This window comes from Trematomus bernacchii, unplaced genomic scaffold (genome assembly GCF_902827165.1).
Source record: "Trematomus bernacchii unplaced genomic scaffold, fTreBer1.1, whole genome shotgun sequence".
NCBI classification, from domain to species: Eukaryota; Metazoa; Chordata; class Actinopteri; order Perciformes; family Nototheniidae; genus Trematomus; species Trematomus bernacchii.
The window spans coordinates 9771314-9786153 of NW_022987582.1; the positions used below are offsets into that span (position 1 = coordinate 9771314).

The 14840-nt window shown below is 39.6% G+C and overlaps 1 protein-coding gene across 1 annotated transcript in view; it reads right to left on the minus strand.

The window, feature by feature from the left end:
* LOC117480396 (exostosin-1a-like) overlaps positions 1-14840 on the minus strand; it is a 39356-nt gene that overhangs the window by 5100 nt on the left and 19416 nt on the right. The window contains exons 3-9 of the mRNA XM_034127704.1: positions 10330-10423; positions 7103-7210; positions 6621-6740; positions 4718-4850; positions 3266-3384; positions 2599-2694; positions 1367-1456 (exon numbers count right to left, since the gene is read on the minus strand). Of these exons, the coding sequence (XP_033983595.1) occupies positions 1367-1456; positions 2599-2694; positions 3266-3384; positions 4718-4850; positions 6621-6740; positions 7103-7210; positions 10330-10423 (760 nt within the window). The remainder of the gene's footprint in view (positions 1-1366; positions 1457-2598; positions 2695-3265; positions 3385-4717; positions 4851-6620; positions 6741-7102; positions 7211-10329; positions 10424-14840) is intronic.

Here is a 14840-nt window from a genome sequence, read left to right on the forward strand (position 1 = left end):
TATGTGGCCAAGGATATGCATCCAATAAAGAGCGTGGAAAACAAAGGTTTCGTGAGGCTGATGAAAACAGTTGACCCACGGTACCAGGTGCCCAGACTGTACCCAAAACTATAAAAAAAAAAAACTGATGTGAAAGACATGCTCTAAAGCTGTCTAGTCAGGATTCAGACAGTATTGCACTTCATTTATTGTCTTGGTTGATTCTGTTGGCTTATATTTTATTTGATCAATAAGGTATTTATATAGTTTTTCCCTTTTGAAACAGATGTTCAGTTATGCTAAAGTCTTTGATTGCACTTCAAGTCTAAAGTTTACATTTTAATTGTTTGGCACTGACTTTTCCTCATTGATGTTTTATGTTTTACTCTCCTTTTCATGTTTATTGATGTTACATCACTGCTAGTGCTACCTAAAACAGAAAGTGAATTTTTATACTGAGAAACTGTGCCTTGAATATTTTATTTTATTTAGCAAGAGAGTGCACTTTACTTGGTGAAGAAACCAGTGTTAACGTTTGTTGTAGGGTGTAGGCCTACCTACTTGAACACTGAGGAAGCCATATCAAAATTCCTGTTGAATTGTTCATTCAGGGATTCATTGCAGAATTAAAACCAGCTTGAAATGGTATTTTGGTCTGTTACTCCTTTTTATTTGAGTTTGTGTCACCTTGTAGGTGGTTGTACTGTTAAGGAACTTGAAAAATAACCATAATAACCGACATGAAAAAATATCGTGATAAATATCGTCTATCGTGATACTGCTTGAAAAATATCGTGATATTATATTTTTCAATATCGCCCACCCCTAATCCATAGTACTATAGTATACTATAGAGTGGTGCAGGAATGAGTGCTAAACACAGGAATGAGTTAGCATTTTACAATTTCTGGGTTCCTCGTCCCTCAAATAAATGTTTTTTTGATTGAGTTTCTGTTATTCTATGTCAGCAAATACCCCACTAGTGAACAAGTGGCTTAATGAGACTACTATACGTCATCAAGCAAAACACAGCCTGCCTTTATCTTAGCTGTGTTGACATGAAGTCTTGTGACTGTGAGGACGTTTGTTTATAGCCTAACATTAGCTCTTAACTTTTGTAAATTGTATTTTTGCTTCCCTTAATTAAAAAATTATGTTAATATGTGGAGATTATCCTGCTGAACAAAACATGTAAGGATCATATACTTGTTTGCATCAGATCTTATTTCCTTCAATAAGGAAAAAACCCATTGCTTTTTGTGGAGGGAGCCCTTGAGATGCTACAAAAACACATGATCCCTGCACCACTTTATTGGTCAAAATGACGTCTGCAGCATGTGATTTTGATTTTAAATGATTGAAAATGTAAATGTCCTGGTGATCTGACCTCTGTGGTGGAGAGCACCGTGTCCTCATCCAGACTGAGCACAGCATCAGTGGGTATGGTGTCGTAGGGCAGAAAACGGCTGCTTATCACCTGGTATGATACGTAAAAACACAGAAAAACAATGTAAGTGTTTGCCTAAAGATAATAAAGAGCTTTACCATGCAGCTCAACAACAACAGTCATGTTATAAACAGGGCCTGACATGCAGCTCTACCAGTCTCTTAATGTCTGTTTGTGCTACAGAGCTGTTTCATCTTGCTGCGTTAACAGCAGATTCAAAAATACATGCTGACAAAAGACCAATGACAGCAGAAATACAGCATTTTCACAGACAGAAATCTCGTCCAGCAGCTCCTGCTTTCTGACATGTGTCGAGAGGAATAACTCTGTAACAACTGCTTACAAAGTTATTTCCAATTAATGAAATATGTGCACGTTGATGTTATGTTTCAAAATATATTGAAAGGTGTTTATCCCTGACAGCAACATCCTTGTTAGCCACATCACTATTCAACCTTTAGGTGAAATAACAAAGACTTGATGAGAAATCTTGTTAGCTTCAATGTAAGCAAATCAGGATTGCAATCCCTGTCAAGCCTCTGTACACAGCCTGACAGTCACAGTCCATACATATGAAATATCCTGATGTTTTTTTTAAAATTAGCTGTCTCAAGTTTTTAAATATCATGCACTGTATGAGAATGTTGATTTTAGAACTGCTGAAAATGCACATATTTTTGTCTATTGTTTTTCAGTTCTACATTGTCTAGCTTATTATATTTGAGACCTCATTGGCAAATGGTCCTTTAATATGCAAGTCAGTCAATCTAAAGTAGTATTAGCTGACGGACACATTTGTTTGCCACCTTTCTCCGTATTAAGGCATGAAGGATGTGGGTTTAAATAAAGAAATCACATAAACTATTTCCAAATGCAAGCCAAGAAAAATCTAATTGGTATGAATAGTAATTAAAAAGCTATATTGTACTCTAACGGAAATTGGTTGGACATGACATAGATTGATGCCCTTATTCCAATTCTAAAAAGGAAAAGTCCTGTTTTTTTCGGAATTTAAGCAGCAGGGTACATCACACAGTTTCACATTGTAACACTTGGTAAAACTTGGTAAAACTTTTAGGAGCCTGCAGTTATCTTGAATTAAAATGAAACTGAAAGCTTCTAGTGCTGAATGTGAAATAGCTGCCTAATGAGAGAGGTCTAGGTTTTTTTACCTTGCTTTCGCCTTCTATAACGATGACAGGGATTGAGGTGACAGGCCAGCGGTGCTTGGCAGGAAGAGGCTTGTCACAGTTCCACAAAACGATCACCTGCACCAAGGGGAAATACAAGTTAGCCATCATCCAGAACACAACATCTGCACACCCATGTAAGAACACCTAATTAGAAATATGTTCAAAGAGCAGACTATAAATGTTTGACAATACATGTCTGGCTTTATGTACAGAACAATGTGTGTATTACAAAGCTCTATTTCTATTAACTCCCTTTTTATGTGGAAGACCAGCTTTTGCTTATTCTACTGCAGATCTATTTTCAGAACGGTCACACCAGCTACAGTTATAAGACAGTGACAAACTGTATTACTGTAGATGTAGAAATGTGACACTACAAAAAAGGCATTGTTTGGTACAGATTCTCTTAACAAAATTAAACCATGATCTTTTCAATATATTTTGGAATGATAATGTGACCAAGGTTTCAAAAATCATAATTCCCTCTGACATTGAGTCATATAACAAATGCAATTTTACTCAAAATAATCCAGATTCCAGTTATTTTCCCCAAACTGGAGCCCTACTCACAACCTATAGATTTGGCGAATGTAATACCAACTGGGGGGGATGAGTAATGTATGGTTTTGTGCTGGGTTTAGCTTACCTGAGCACAGTACTGGGATTTGGCCACAGACAGGAGCAGCTTCATCACTGGCTGGGACTGGGAGACCAGTGGACTCACCACGTGAACAATCGCTGTAAACTTGGTGTATGGTTTAACACCTGAAAACAGCCAGGAAACACCAAAAGTAAGAAAAGAAACAATTCATACTGGCTTCAGAATAATTGTGTAAATTGCTAACGTAGTAGTATCACTTGGAACTGCACTAAGCTTAAAGTGCCCCTATCATGCTATTTTTAGGCAATAGCATAGGTCTCAGATATATAAAAATATAAAAAAACATGTCTATGAAGTCTTTTGCTCAAAATACCAAATAGATCACCCATTCTAGCCATGCCTCATATCCCTCTATTTCACTTCCTGTTTCAAAAGTGCTGATTTTGGGTATAAAGCTTTAAAAAAAAAAAATAATTGATACAAAATAAAAAAGGAAGGGGCTGAGCTCATGCGGGACCCGGCAGCTACTGTCTAAACTAAATACTGCCGTGATGAAACGCCATATCATGGATTATCAAGGATTATTTCTGAAACAGTATGGAGCTCAAAGGCTTTCTCTCTTGCCGGTTATACCACAAGGTGAGTTCCTTTTTATTTCCTGCTTCTTCACACACATGCTCTCCAGTACAGGTTAGCTCTGAGTGTTAGCGATGCTAATGTGAACACCGACCATATTACGTCCAAAACAGTCGGGCATTGTTTCTGATGGCAACGTTTCTGATAGGGCCGTGGGTGTAAAGCCAGCCTACATTTCCGATATTACGTCATATCGGACGCAAATCTGGATCAGCTCCGTTGTAGCCCCGTTTTTAGAGATTTGGGTACGGAGGAAATGAGAGGGTTTTATTTTCTGACGCTGCGTGAGTTCCCTGACACACCGGGGACACATATTTATGTATAAAAGACATCAAAAAGTGCATTTTGCACGATAGGTCCCCTTTAACTATAGTTTTATTTTCTATGAGTAAGCTGCTGTAGCTTTACAATATCAACACTTCTAAACCCTAAGTGCACAAACAAGTTTTGTGTTATCTCTTTGACAGCTTTGAGGATCTCAAGTTTATGCGTGTTTACTTCAATCTGTGTTTAATTGGCACACAGTGCAGCTGAACAGGTCTAATTAGGCTTGTAAAGGAAAAGGTGCCAGTTAACCAAATCCCAACGTCAGCACCAAGCCCCATATCTGGCCAATTAACCAAGCACAAATACAACATGGCAGGTCTAATTGGTGAGCCTCTCTGTGACAAATCGTGAATAAATAAAGATATACTGCTTCACTTGAGGCAATGTCACTGATTCGCATGTTATTTTTTACGAGTACCCAACAGCTGCCACGCACCAGCTGTTCCTGTGTTTTGCCGTAAATTAAAATCAGTCTATCAAACCTCAGGGAGCCTGAGTGATGGTTGATTCTGCATAGACGGCTAATTAACTGACCCAGCTTGGCGTAGTAGAAGGGGAAGTCTCCCAGGTACGTGGAGTACTGAGGAAGGGTGAAAAGTCCTCCAGGCAGACTGTTCCACATGAGGTTACTCCTTGATGTGTGCAGCATTACCCGGTCCTGGATGATCTGGATTGAAGGGAAGAGTGAAATGGATCCAAATTTAAGTTTTGTGTACATTAAGAAGGATTGCTATTGGTAAATATCAATCAAATCAAAATGATTCTTGTTGTTGTGTGAGAAATTGGACATCACAGGGTCAAGTCATTTGTACAAAAACTGTAACAGAAGTAAGACATCAACATTAAATTAACTATGTTTAAAGGTCTCCCATGTGTATTCGTTATATAATAATAATAATGTCAGTCTTATGTTGTTTGGAAACTGAGGTCTGACACATATCCTGTGGTAAACTAACAACAAAAACAAGTCGGTTCAAATCAACAAAAATCCTGCAAACTGAAAATGACTTGTTTTCATTGTCATGTCTTTTAAAAGACAAAATATAAATTAAAGAATATAATTACACAGTAACATCAATTCACTAAAGTAGTTTGGCATAAGCTGTTCCATAATCTTAAAACAGAATTTGCAAGTTGATGTGTTTGCTTGGCCCGTATCACATGCAATGTGTCTGCAGGCTTTACAGGCCCACAGCATTTTCCCACTCCACGTACAAAGAGAGAGAAGATACCTTAATAAAATATTAAGCATTCTGAGGAGCTATTGGTAAGATACAGAGGAAAGTGAACCCTGTAGGATAGTGTGGTAATAAACAGAATATTAATGTCCACCTTGTTTACAGTCAAATATCTAGAATTCCCCGCTAATGGCAGCTCACTAATTGGTTAAACCTGAAGCCAAAACACTGCCATGTTACCAGCCTCGTACTATGGCATGTGTTGGAATGAGGTTAAGATACTGAGAGTGTAAACAGATTGAAGATCAGCTTCTTGGGGGTGAAACTGTACCCTGCTGACAGAGAAATATCCAGCCCTGCCTTGGAGTGGCCTGACTTCTTCCTCCTGGGACGAGGCCCTGTAACACTATCTGAGGACAGCAGCTACTGGTGTAAACTGCAGGCAGGCAGCAGTGCTTTTCCTTTTTGTTCAAATATAGATTCAAAAATACTTTCAATAAAATAATCTTAAGATACAAGCCAAATTCTGAAAGATGCATATTTTCTTCATTCTGTTCGACTACCAGTTATAATTGAGAAGTCAACTGCTGGAAACTGCTGATAGTGGCTATGGTGAATTTGAAGTATGACTACAGTGAAAAATCCTGCCTTACACAATCTGTTTCTCTGTTTTGTTCCCTTATCCTTTTTCTCTCCTCCGTGCTCTCATCTTTGCTTGTTTGTAATTCTAGCCCAAGAGCTGTAAGATAGCCTGCTACTCACTAGAAAGAATAAAGATAAATGGAATCTGACAGGAACAAACTACTGACATGATTGATAGCAAAGGCTGCAGCAAGAAACAGCCTCGAAAACATGACAGCAGTGTTTAACTATATATATCATCCCTCTTGGTTTTCAATCAGTTTGGGTATTACTGTTTGTCTGCAACTACACAGTCTGTGATTGTAAGATGTCAGTACAAAGTCAGTCAGCGGGATAAACAGGGTTGAGTTACTTGAAAACATTGCAATTCAAGCTGAAAAAAAGCAGAATTACAGTTATTACATTTGTAATGTCTGGATTCAAAAATAACAGGTACTGTTATAAAGTGCAAAATACTGACACACAAATGAGTATCATTATAAACAAGCAGGCACGTTGTGGGTATTAGCCTCTTTTCAGTCGGTTTATAATAAGAAAAGAATGTACAGCAATTCATATTCAATTCTATTTAAATTAGTTGTGTGTGTGTATATATATATATAAACATGGGTCGGTACCTCCAGTGTGGTCAGTACTATTTTCTCCACAGAGTTGAAATACGCCTCCCATAAGAACTGGGTCTGGTGTCTAAGGGACAAGATCTTATCCTGGTGGATGGAGCGCACTGTAGAGGGGATCTGGGAATATAAGAAATCAATGTTAGCATATCTAAATCAGAGAAGAAGTCTAGCCTTGTTGAATTACAATGATTCTTGTCATTTCCCCCACAAAATGCATTGACTGCAGAACAAGTACCAGATCTGCCTCAATGACTGCCTCCGCTGTCAGGTACAATACATCTGTCTCACAGCAGTTTAAGGAGGCAGCAGTCTGTATGAATAACCTTTTGTATTCACTAACATTGTTATCCTCAAGAAAAAAAGGATGCATTGTGAATGATAAAGTAGAGCAGCACAAATATTCTTCTTTCTGTTGGTTAGTTCTAGCAGTGTGGACTAAATCCTCATAAAGTTTCAACTGTAGTAGCAGCTGAACCTACCTGTAATAGCAGCCTTTCATCCCCAATCACAGCTGCCGTATTCCAGTCGATGATTTCTGAGAACGGCAGCTCCCAGCCGTTACTTAACATAACTGGCACGCATGCTGCCTGTAAGAGTAACAACACGCAAACAATAGACTGTTTATTCATTGTCACGTCATGAACGGTAAACATGCAAACATACATCAACAAGAAATTATTAATTAATAAATAAATGTATTAAATCAGGGGTGTAGAGACGTTGCATAATGTAAGTAGGGTTTGACTCTAATATGTAAGGTCACCATTGTTGGTCCCATCGGAGGCTTTGATTGGTTCTCCTGCTGGGGAAAACACCATTCCCAGGAGCCACAGAAGACTAAAAGGACTCCCCAAACCAAAGGTTGAGATGGGGGCTTTACATGGCTCTAACCAGGTTGCCATTCATTTATGCATTTTGATTGCCCCATTGTACCCAGTCATTTTATATCCCACTGTATAGATTCATTTAATTGGTGCGTTGTATCCAGTAATTTGAATGTGAGATCTATTTAGTTATTTGATTGATGATTTCCCCTTTGTATCGAGTCATTTGATTGACAAGGCTAATTGAGTAACTTGATTGGCCAGTGATATCGAGCCATTTGTTGGCACGTCGAATTGAGTCATTTGATTGGCCTGTTGTTGCAAGTAATGCACTCTGCAGAGCACACACAATGAAATGTAAACTCTGCATTTAACTTATCCTAGTGTTAAAGCTTTGTGGTGCTGATGAATGACAGGACCATTGATACCATGGAGGTGAATGATGCTAGAAAACAGCTCTTGTCCCATGTGACGTTAGTCTTCAAATATTTATATTCAACGGAACAACCTGACAATGCTTGTGGTATAGTTTGTATTTCTAAAGGCAATATTATAAAGACAGACTGGATAGAGAGGATAAAACTGAACAAAATATTAGCAATTGGCTTATGCTTCGCAGGGTCCATTTTCCAAGCAATAAAACCGGCAATTGAACAAATAGAGGAAACATATCTTCCAATACATTTCCATTAACTACAGAACTGCTGCAGTACCTTGATGACTAACTCTCAAAGCGACTAGGCAGTGCAGCTTCATAAAAACAATCATTATGTTCAGTGGAAAGCAAGAACAAAATATACTAGAGATTAAGCGCTTTGAGCACCAGGAAAAACACTATATAAATCAAATGCATTATTATTATTAATAATCCCTAGTGTGGGAGAGATTTATGAAACTGCATTGTGTAGATCCATGTTTGTGAATGTTCATGTGAAATGAATCAACCATTTTGCGTGCCTGTGTGCAAAACGCATGTGCATGTTTGTGCTGGAAGTTAAAGTCTGTGATTGTTGAGAGTTGAAAAGTACAGCATCCAGACGGCAGTGACCGGCCCTGTAATCTGTTAAAACGGGTACCATTCCCTGATTGGCCTCGGTCACTACACAGGCTCACGCACGTCCAAGCTCAAACGCTCTTGCATCAGCGTGCTGCGGCAGTGCTCGTCTAATCTCCTCGGTGTCATTAGCAAAGGCAGCAATCTGCTCAAATGTGCCATGCTTTCCCAACCTATCTGCTCTCACTAATGAACTAGACTCCTGTAGCTCAATCCTCCCCCCAACTCATCACATTACATGCAAACATTCATTAATAAAATTCACTGGCATGAACTTCCTAAATGTTGCAAACACGTGCATAACAGAGTTCATCAATGTGACTCTGTGCCTCTCATGGCACCTGCATTGCACAACCTCCTCCTGCCAGATTGCACTCTTCATTATCTGCCAAATCAGTTCCCCTCTTCCCACAGTTTCCTATCTGGCCTGTTTGAATACTCAGATGAGCCAATGTAACTAATACAGCAGCGTCTGCCTGTTTTCCTTAGCTCCTGCATAAGGCTGTGAATAAACAGATACCTCCAGGCCATGAGGCAGCTCTACTCTCCAGACAACCTTTGCATGTTTCTTCCCCTGCTGTTGGACTTCCACTTTCTGTCCACCTGGTCTTCAGTCTGCTCTTTGACATCGCCCAACTCCTGGTTCCCGAGTGGTGCAATTATCCGCCGTTTCCAGTCAATAAAAAGTTGCTGCCCAAATTCTATAGTGAGCTCAGAAGTCATCATTCTATTCTACTTTCTCAAAACACAACCCTTTCTTACCTAACTATTCCACAACAGTTTTTCCCAGGAGTAGTGCTTACATTAGCTGACAAAGAAATAACCCACAAGGAGGAAAATAGCACCAAGAATGTGGTTGCTTTTCATTAATTATGAGAAAAATATTGACTTCTTTACCACTGTTGCATGTTACTTTAACTCACTGGAGAAGCAAAAACAGCTCAAATGTTAAATCTAATTGAACACAGAGGCATTGACTTCCCTGCTCCGCTATGTATTTAACAAAACCAAAGCAAATGGTAATTCAATAAGCACTATTCTCACAAGAAGGAACTATAGGAAAGAACAACTGAATACAAATGAAACTTTTGTACTGAATGAGCCCTCTCTAAGTATAGCTGAGTCCCAAAAGAAGCTTGAACATCTCTTAAGTGAGTAGGCAGAGTGTGAGAATGAGGCAGTAAGTGGGAATTGCCATAGGGAATTCAAGACACTTGTGGAAGTCTGTACCAAAATAAGTAATATAAGTGCAAAGTTAGAGAAAGAGTAGAATGACTTAAAGTGTTGGGTGAAGACGCTCAAAGAAATGGAAGGAGAAATATGTCAGGGTTAGCAGTGAAGACACTGAGTCAGAGGCAGCTGTATCAACACTGGCAGCACATTAGCAACATGTCTAAATGTGGGTAAAGCATCACTTTTTCCATACTCCCTGGTTAATGGCTCCATTGTTTGGTCACCGCAGATTCAGGACTGATGCCATAGAAGATTTCTATAAACCAGTTAGACTTGTGTTTGGTCATTATGTTCAGCGGCCAACCCAATTTTCAAAATGTACCTTATCGATATGAACTCCTAAGAACTTTGAACACAAGGATCCAAGTGGGGTCCGCCTTTGATTTGGTTTTTAATCTGGTCAAACTTAAACAATTCTAATTACAATTTAGTAGCACTTGCAGTGTTCAAAGAAACGTCTGTTCTTTGTGATATTTACTGTTGCAGTATGTGTGCATGTGTTCTGAATCACAGTAATGCATCTACCATAATTGATGGTGGTTTATTTACAGCTAAAGCCTAGCTATAATGAGCAACATCTGCATATGTCACTGACCTGCAAAGCCTCTAAGAAGCGAAAAGAACCCAGCCGTCTTCCTCGAGGAACCAGACAGAACGTGGAGTTGTACAGCATCTCTCTGTAGTCATACCTGTAGGGCGATAAAAAGGGAAAAACATCAGCAACTAAGAATGTTTATTCATATGTAAAGTATACAAGAGAAGATCACAAAGAAAGTCCCAGAACTGAACATTATTTTTCAACCAGTGCATTAGTTGTGTTTTTTAACTCTAAAGCTTACAGCTAAACTGATATCAAAACATAGAAGTCTGAATGTAGGATTACAGCCAATACCAAGGCTAAGCTTCCTGAAACAGTCTCAATGCAGCAGATGGGGAAAGAACAGAGAAGGCAGCTCAATGAAATACCTAGAAAGCACAAGTTCTTCCAGGAAAAATCCAAAACCTTGATCTCGACTCCTCTCTCTTACCTTCTCCCCACCCATCTTTAATTCCCCTGCCCTCTCACCTGCACATCTCAACATCTCTCCCTCCATCCAATCTAAGCCTCAGTCAGCACTTGCTGGGATTAAGGAGCTGCTTGGAATTCCTTCAGTGTCAATATTATACCTCTGCACGTGAGCGTGTGCGTTTTATGTGTTGAATGAATGTCGTTTCATTTTCATGGGACTCAAAGTGTGCACATTTTATTCCTCAGGGTATTACCCCTTAACAAGCATGCATGCAAATGTGTACTTGCATTTAAAACAACATGCGACCACACTGCATAGGAAAGCAAATACGGATGTAAATGTGAGTGAAGAATGGAGTGAGCATAGAGTGCGTGCCTGGGGCTACTTTCCTATACTTTTCTTTATTGTATTGATTTATAATGCCTTTGGCTGTGTCTCTAAGTGCACTGTTGCTAGTCTGGCGCTACACAGAGATATAGATGTAGCCCCCCCTTAAAACCTTATGTTTGATTTGAATGAAGAGAGGGTTCCTTAAATTGTTACCACATTTATTTGGTGTCATTGTTTTGAAAATAAGAGCCAGGCAACATTTTCTAAATCAAACATTGACACGCTGCATTTCTTTCACTTGCATTTCGTTGACTTAGAGGTGTAAGCATCAAAGTACGTACAATGTAAGCAGAAGGATGTGGTTTAAACCAATCAGAAGCCATTGTGGGCCAAATAAAACACTGGGCCCTTATCCTCCCAGTATGCAGATTGTTCTGGCTTCCAGCTTAATGGACTATTTCCTGACTGATGTTTTTGAGGGAAAACTGAGTTCAAAAGACTCGGCTGACCTTTGAGAGGCTACACAAACTGTTTACTTGTGGAGGTCATGGTTGTGTGACATTTGAAGGACCCCCTGGTGTACAAGCATGGCATAAAGAGCATAAGATGCAATTCTGTCAGCCACTGCAATACCCATTACGCACAAATCTCTTGTTCTACAGTACACTGGGTTCACAAATAAGTGCAAGGGAAAATATCAACTGCAATGTTGAATCATCTCTGCTGATTATGCAATATCTATCTGGATAATCCCCCTTTAGAGTACACACCATTTACAATTAACAGCCACTAGTGAGTTTAGAGAAGATTAATAGCCATAAAAAACATAAAAGCTACAGTTAAGCTTGATGCTTGATGTATAGTAATGCACTGTAGTGTACGGAGAAATCCATTATGCATAAAGCACATGTTAGCAAAGCAGAGAACACTGCAGGCTGTACATCCATTAGGACAACAGTCTGATTCAAAAGTCTGACTCCATCGCAGATATGACAGGCTATCATTAAGCATGACATACAAATAATCCAACCAGAGGCACATATTAACTGACCCTTTTTTTCAGGCCTATAAAAACAAAAGTATAGGTCCATAGCAGGGCCTGGCTGCGTGTAAATCTCCTATCCATCCATATCCTGTCAGTGCAATCGCAGAAAAGACCAGATGTTCCTCTCCCTGCATACCTTCATTCTTCCCTACTCTTCCAGATGGCTGCCTGTGGGGAGGAGCAGTCTCCTTTCACACCAAGGCTTTTCCCCTTCTAGCTCCGTGCTAGAGCTTTTCTGGTTCAGAACCGGTTCTTCGGTTTAGCGCCGGCTCTTTTCACACCGCTCAGAGCCCGACTGGTGCTGCCGCTGCTGCGTCATGACGTCACAGTTTACGTCGCTGAGTTTCTCCCCAACGGAGCTCACCTCACAACAACAACGGGCCGGGGACTGCGTCGGGTCGATGATCGTGTTGCTTTTAATCATACGAAGCCAGATTAAATTAAATAACTACTTCTCCAACCTTATACTTTTCTCCAGAGTGCCGTGGTTCATTGTTTATTAATGTGTTTCAGCGGCATTTACCGACCGCTGCAGTGCTGGCTGCACTTCCACGGGAGTTTATTCTCCCGTTAGCTCCGGGTTAGCTCACACGGCTCTAAAGTATTCACTGTCTGACTGTCACACAAGCAGCTGATACATATCCCCAGTTCCCCTTAAGTGAATGTGTGTCAGTCTGAATTGACGCTGTTTGGTGTCAGTCTGAATTGACGCCGTTTGGCATCACAACGCTGTTATGAAAGTTTCTCTGGTATAACATGGGTGATGTTAGCATAGCAACCGAAGCTAAACTGACTACTTGCTAAGCCGTTTTCTACAGGCACTTTTTACCGGCGTATTTTTCATTATGATTCTACTTGTGATAGTCGGACATGACAACCTGTGCAGCCCATGTATTGATTCCATCCGATAGCTGCTATAATAACAAACAAAACGTCTGCCTGCTCTCCACAATGATCAATAACAGCGAACGGATGGTCAAAGTAAGGTACAAATAAACAGAATCACACGAAGCCTGGTTAGTGTTGCCTGACTTTATAAAGCGTGTTTTTTTTTTTTACAAGTGTGTGGTTGCGTTCTAGTCACTTTGCTCAGCACTACTGCTGGTTACAACTTTTATTTGCCGTACTCGCCTTAAGTGTTAGCTCAGGTTAATCTCGCCCCCCTCCGACGTAAGCGTGACGTATGCGGTTCTTGCTTCTAGACGGACAACTTTTTGGTGCTCGAAACAAACCGGATTCCGGAGCTTAGAGGCTGCTCCGCTGCGGTGTGAACAGGAAAACCCGGTGCTTTTCAAGCTCCAGCTCCGAACCGGCCCTGAAACACCGTTGGTGTGAATGGGGTATCAGTATGCCACCGCATGTCAGCGGAGATGTTAAGGATGAGTGTTCAAAAAATAGATTTTCAGTCATATTTTAAGCACTATGTGCGTTCAACAGATTGATTTGATTGGAGAAAAAAAGTCAGGATAGATGTCATGTCAGTGAGTCATACCTTGCATCTCGCAGCAATTAACTCTACATGATATGACGTAAATCCTGCCTAGTCCCATATTATTGGTACTCTAACATGCAGATGGCCACTGGTGAGCAGTAACATGTAGCAGCTTTATCATTAAATAATCACACCATTAAGCTTGAATTAGTCATTTGCGCCACCTCCCTATGATGGTATAGTGTGCTCCCTATGATGGTATAGTGTGCTCTCCCTATGATGGTATAGTGCAGAATACTATAATAAATGCTGCAATTACACTTCTAATTATTGTTATAAAGGCTATTATTATTATTATATCTACACATATGGAAATGGACTACTCTTAAACAGGTTTAAATAATGGCACAGCCCCATCATACTTAACATGAGCATACCTCAAAATAATATAAAAGGTATTTATGCTAGGGCTGCTCGATTATGGCAAAAATCATAATCTCGATTATTTGGGTCAATAATTGATATCACGATTATTAAAAACGATTATCCATTTACTTTGAAAACATCTATTTATTGAAAAAAGACATTTGAACAGTATGTTTTTAACAGTTGATTACCCTGCACTTTAAAGGTCAGGTAGGTAAGTTTGAGAAACCGGCTCGAGATACACTTTTTGTTATATTCCATGGAATGCTCTTAACATCCCGATAGCAATGAATATCTTAAGTGCTTTGACAAAATCCATAAAAAAAATGTCATCTGTGGAAGCCGTAGTACTGTAAAAAGCACGACCAATCATTTTAGCCGGCCCGGCTAAAGTAACTGGATGGCCTACCTGCCTGTCAGCCTTCCATCTGTGCACAAACTTATCTCGTGCCCTCATTGGTCATGTGCGCGTTCGTGTGTGTTGGAGGAGGGGCTCTATAAGGAAGTGGCAGATTTTCTCCGGTTGTGTATTTTCAAATTCTAGCGATCTCGAGCCGGTTTCTCAAACTTACCTACCCAACCTTTAAGTATAATTAAACTGAAAAAAAAAAAAAAAAAAATCGTTTTATTCCAATTAAGTTGTTTTTGTAATTGTTGCAAGCCAAAATTGTAATTGCGATTAAAATACGATTAATTGAGCAGCCCTAATTTATGCACAATATCAAGAAACTTCACAATATAATGTAAAACTGACATATTATAAACTGATACCAGAGGATTTGTTTAAATAAGTGTTACCGTTCAGATAAGACACTGATATCATGAGAATAGACAAACCAAACTGCAAAAACAATGTGTTCTAC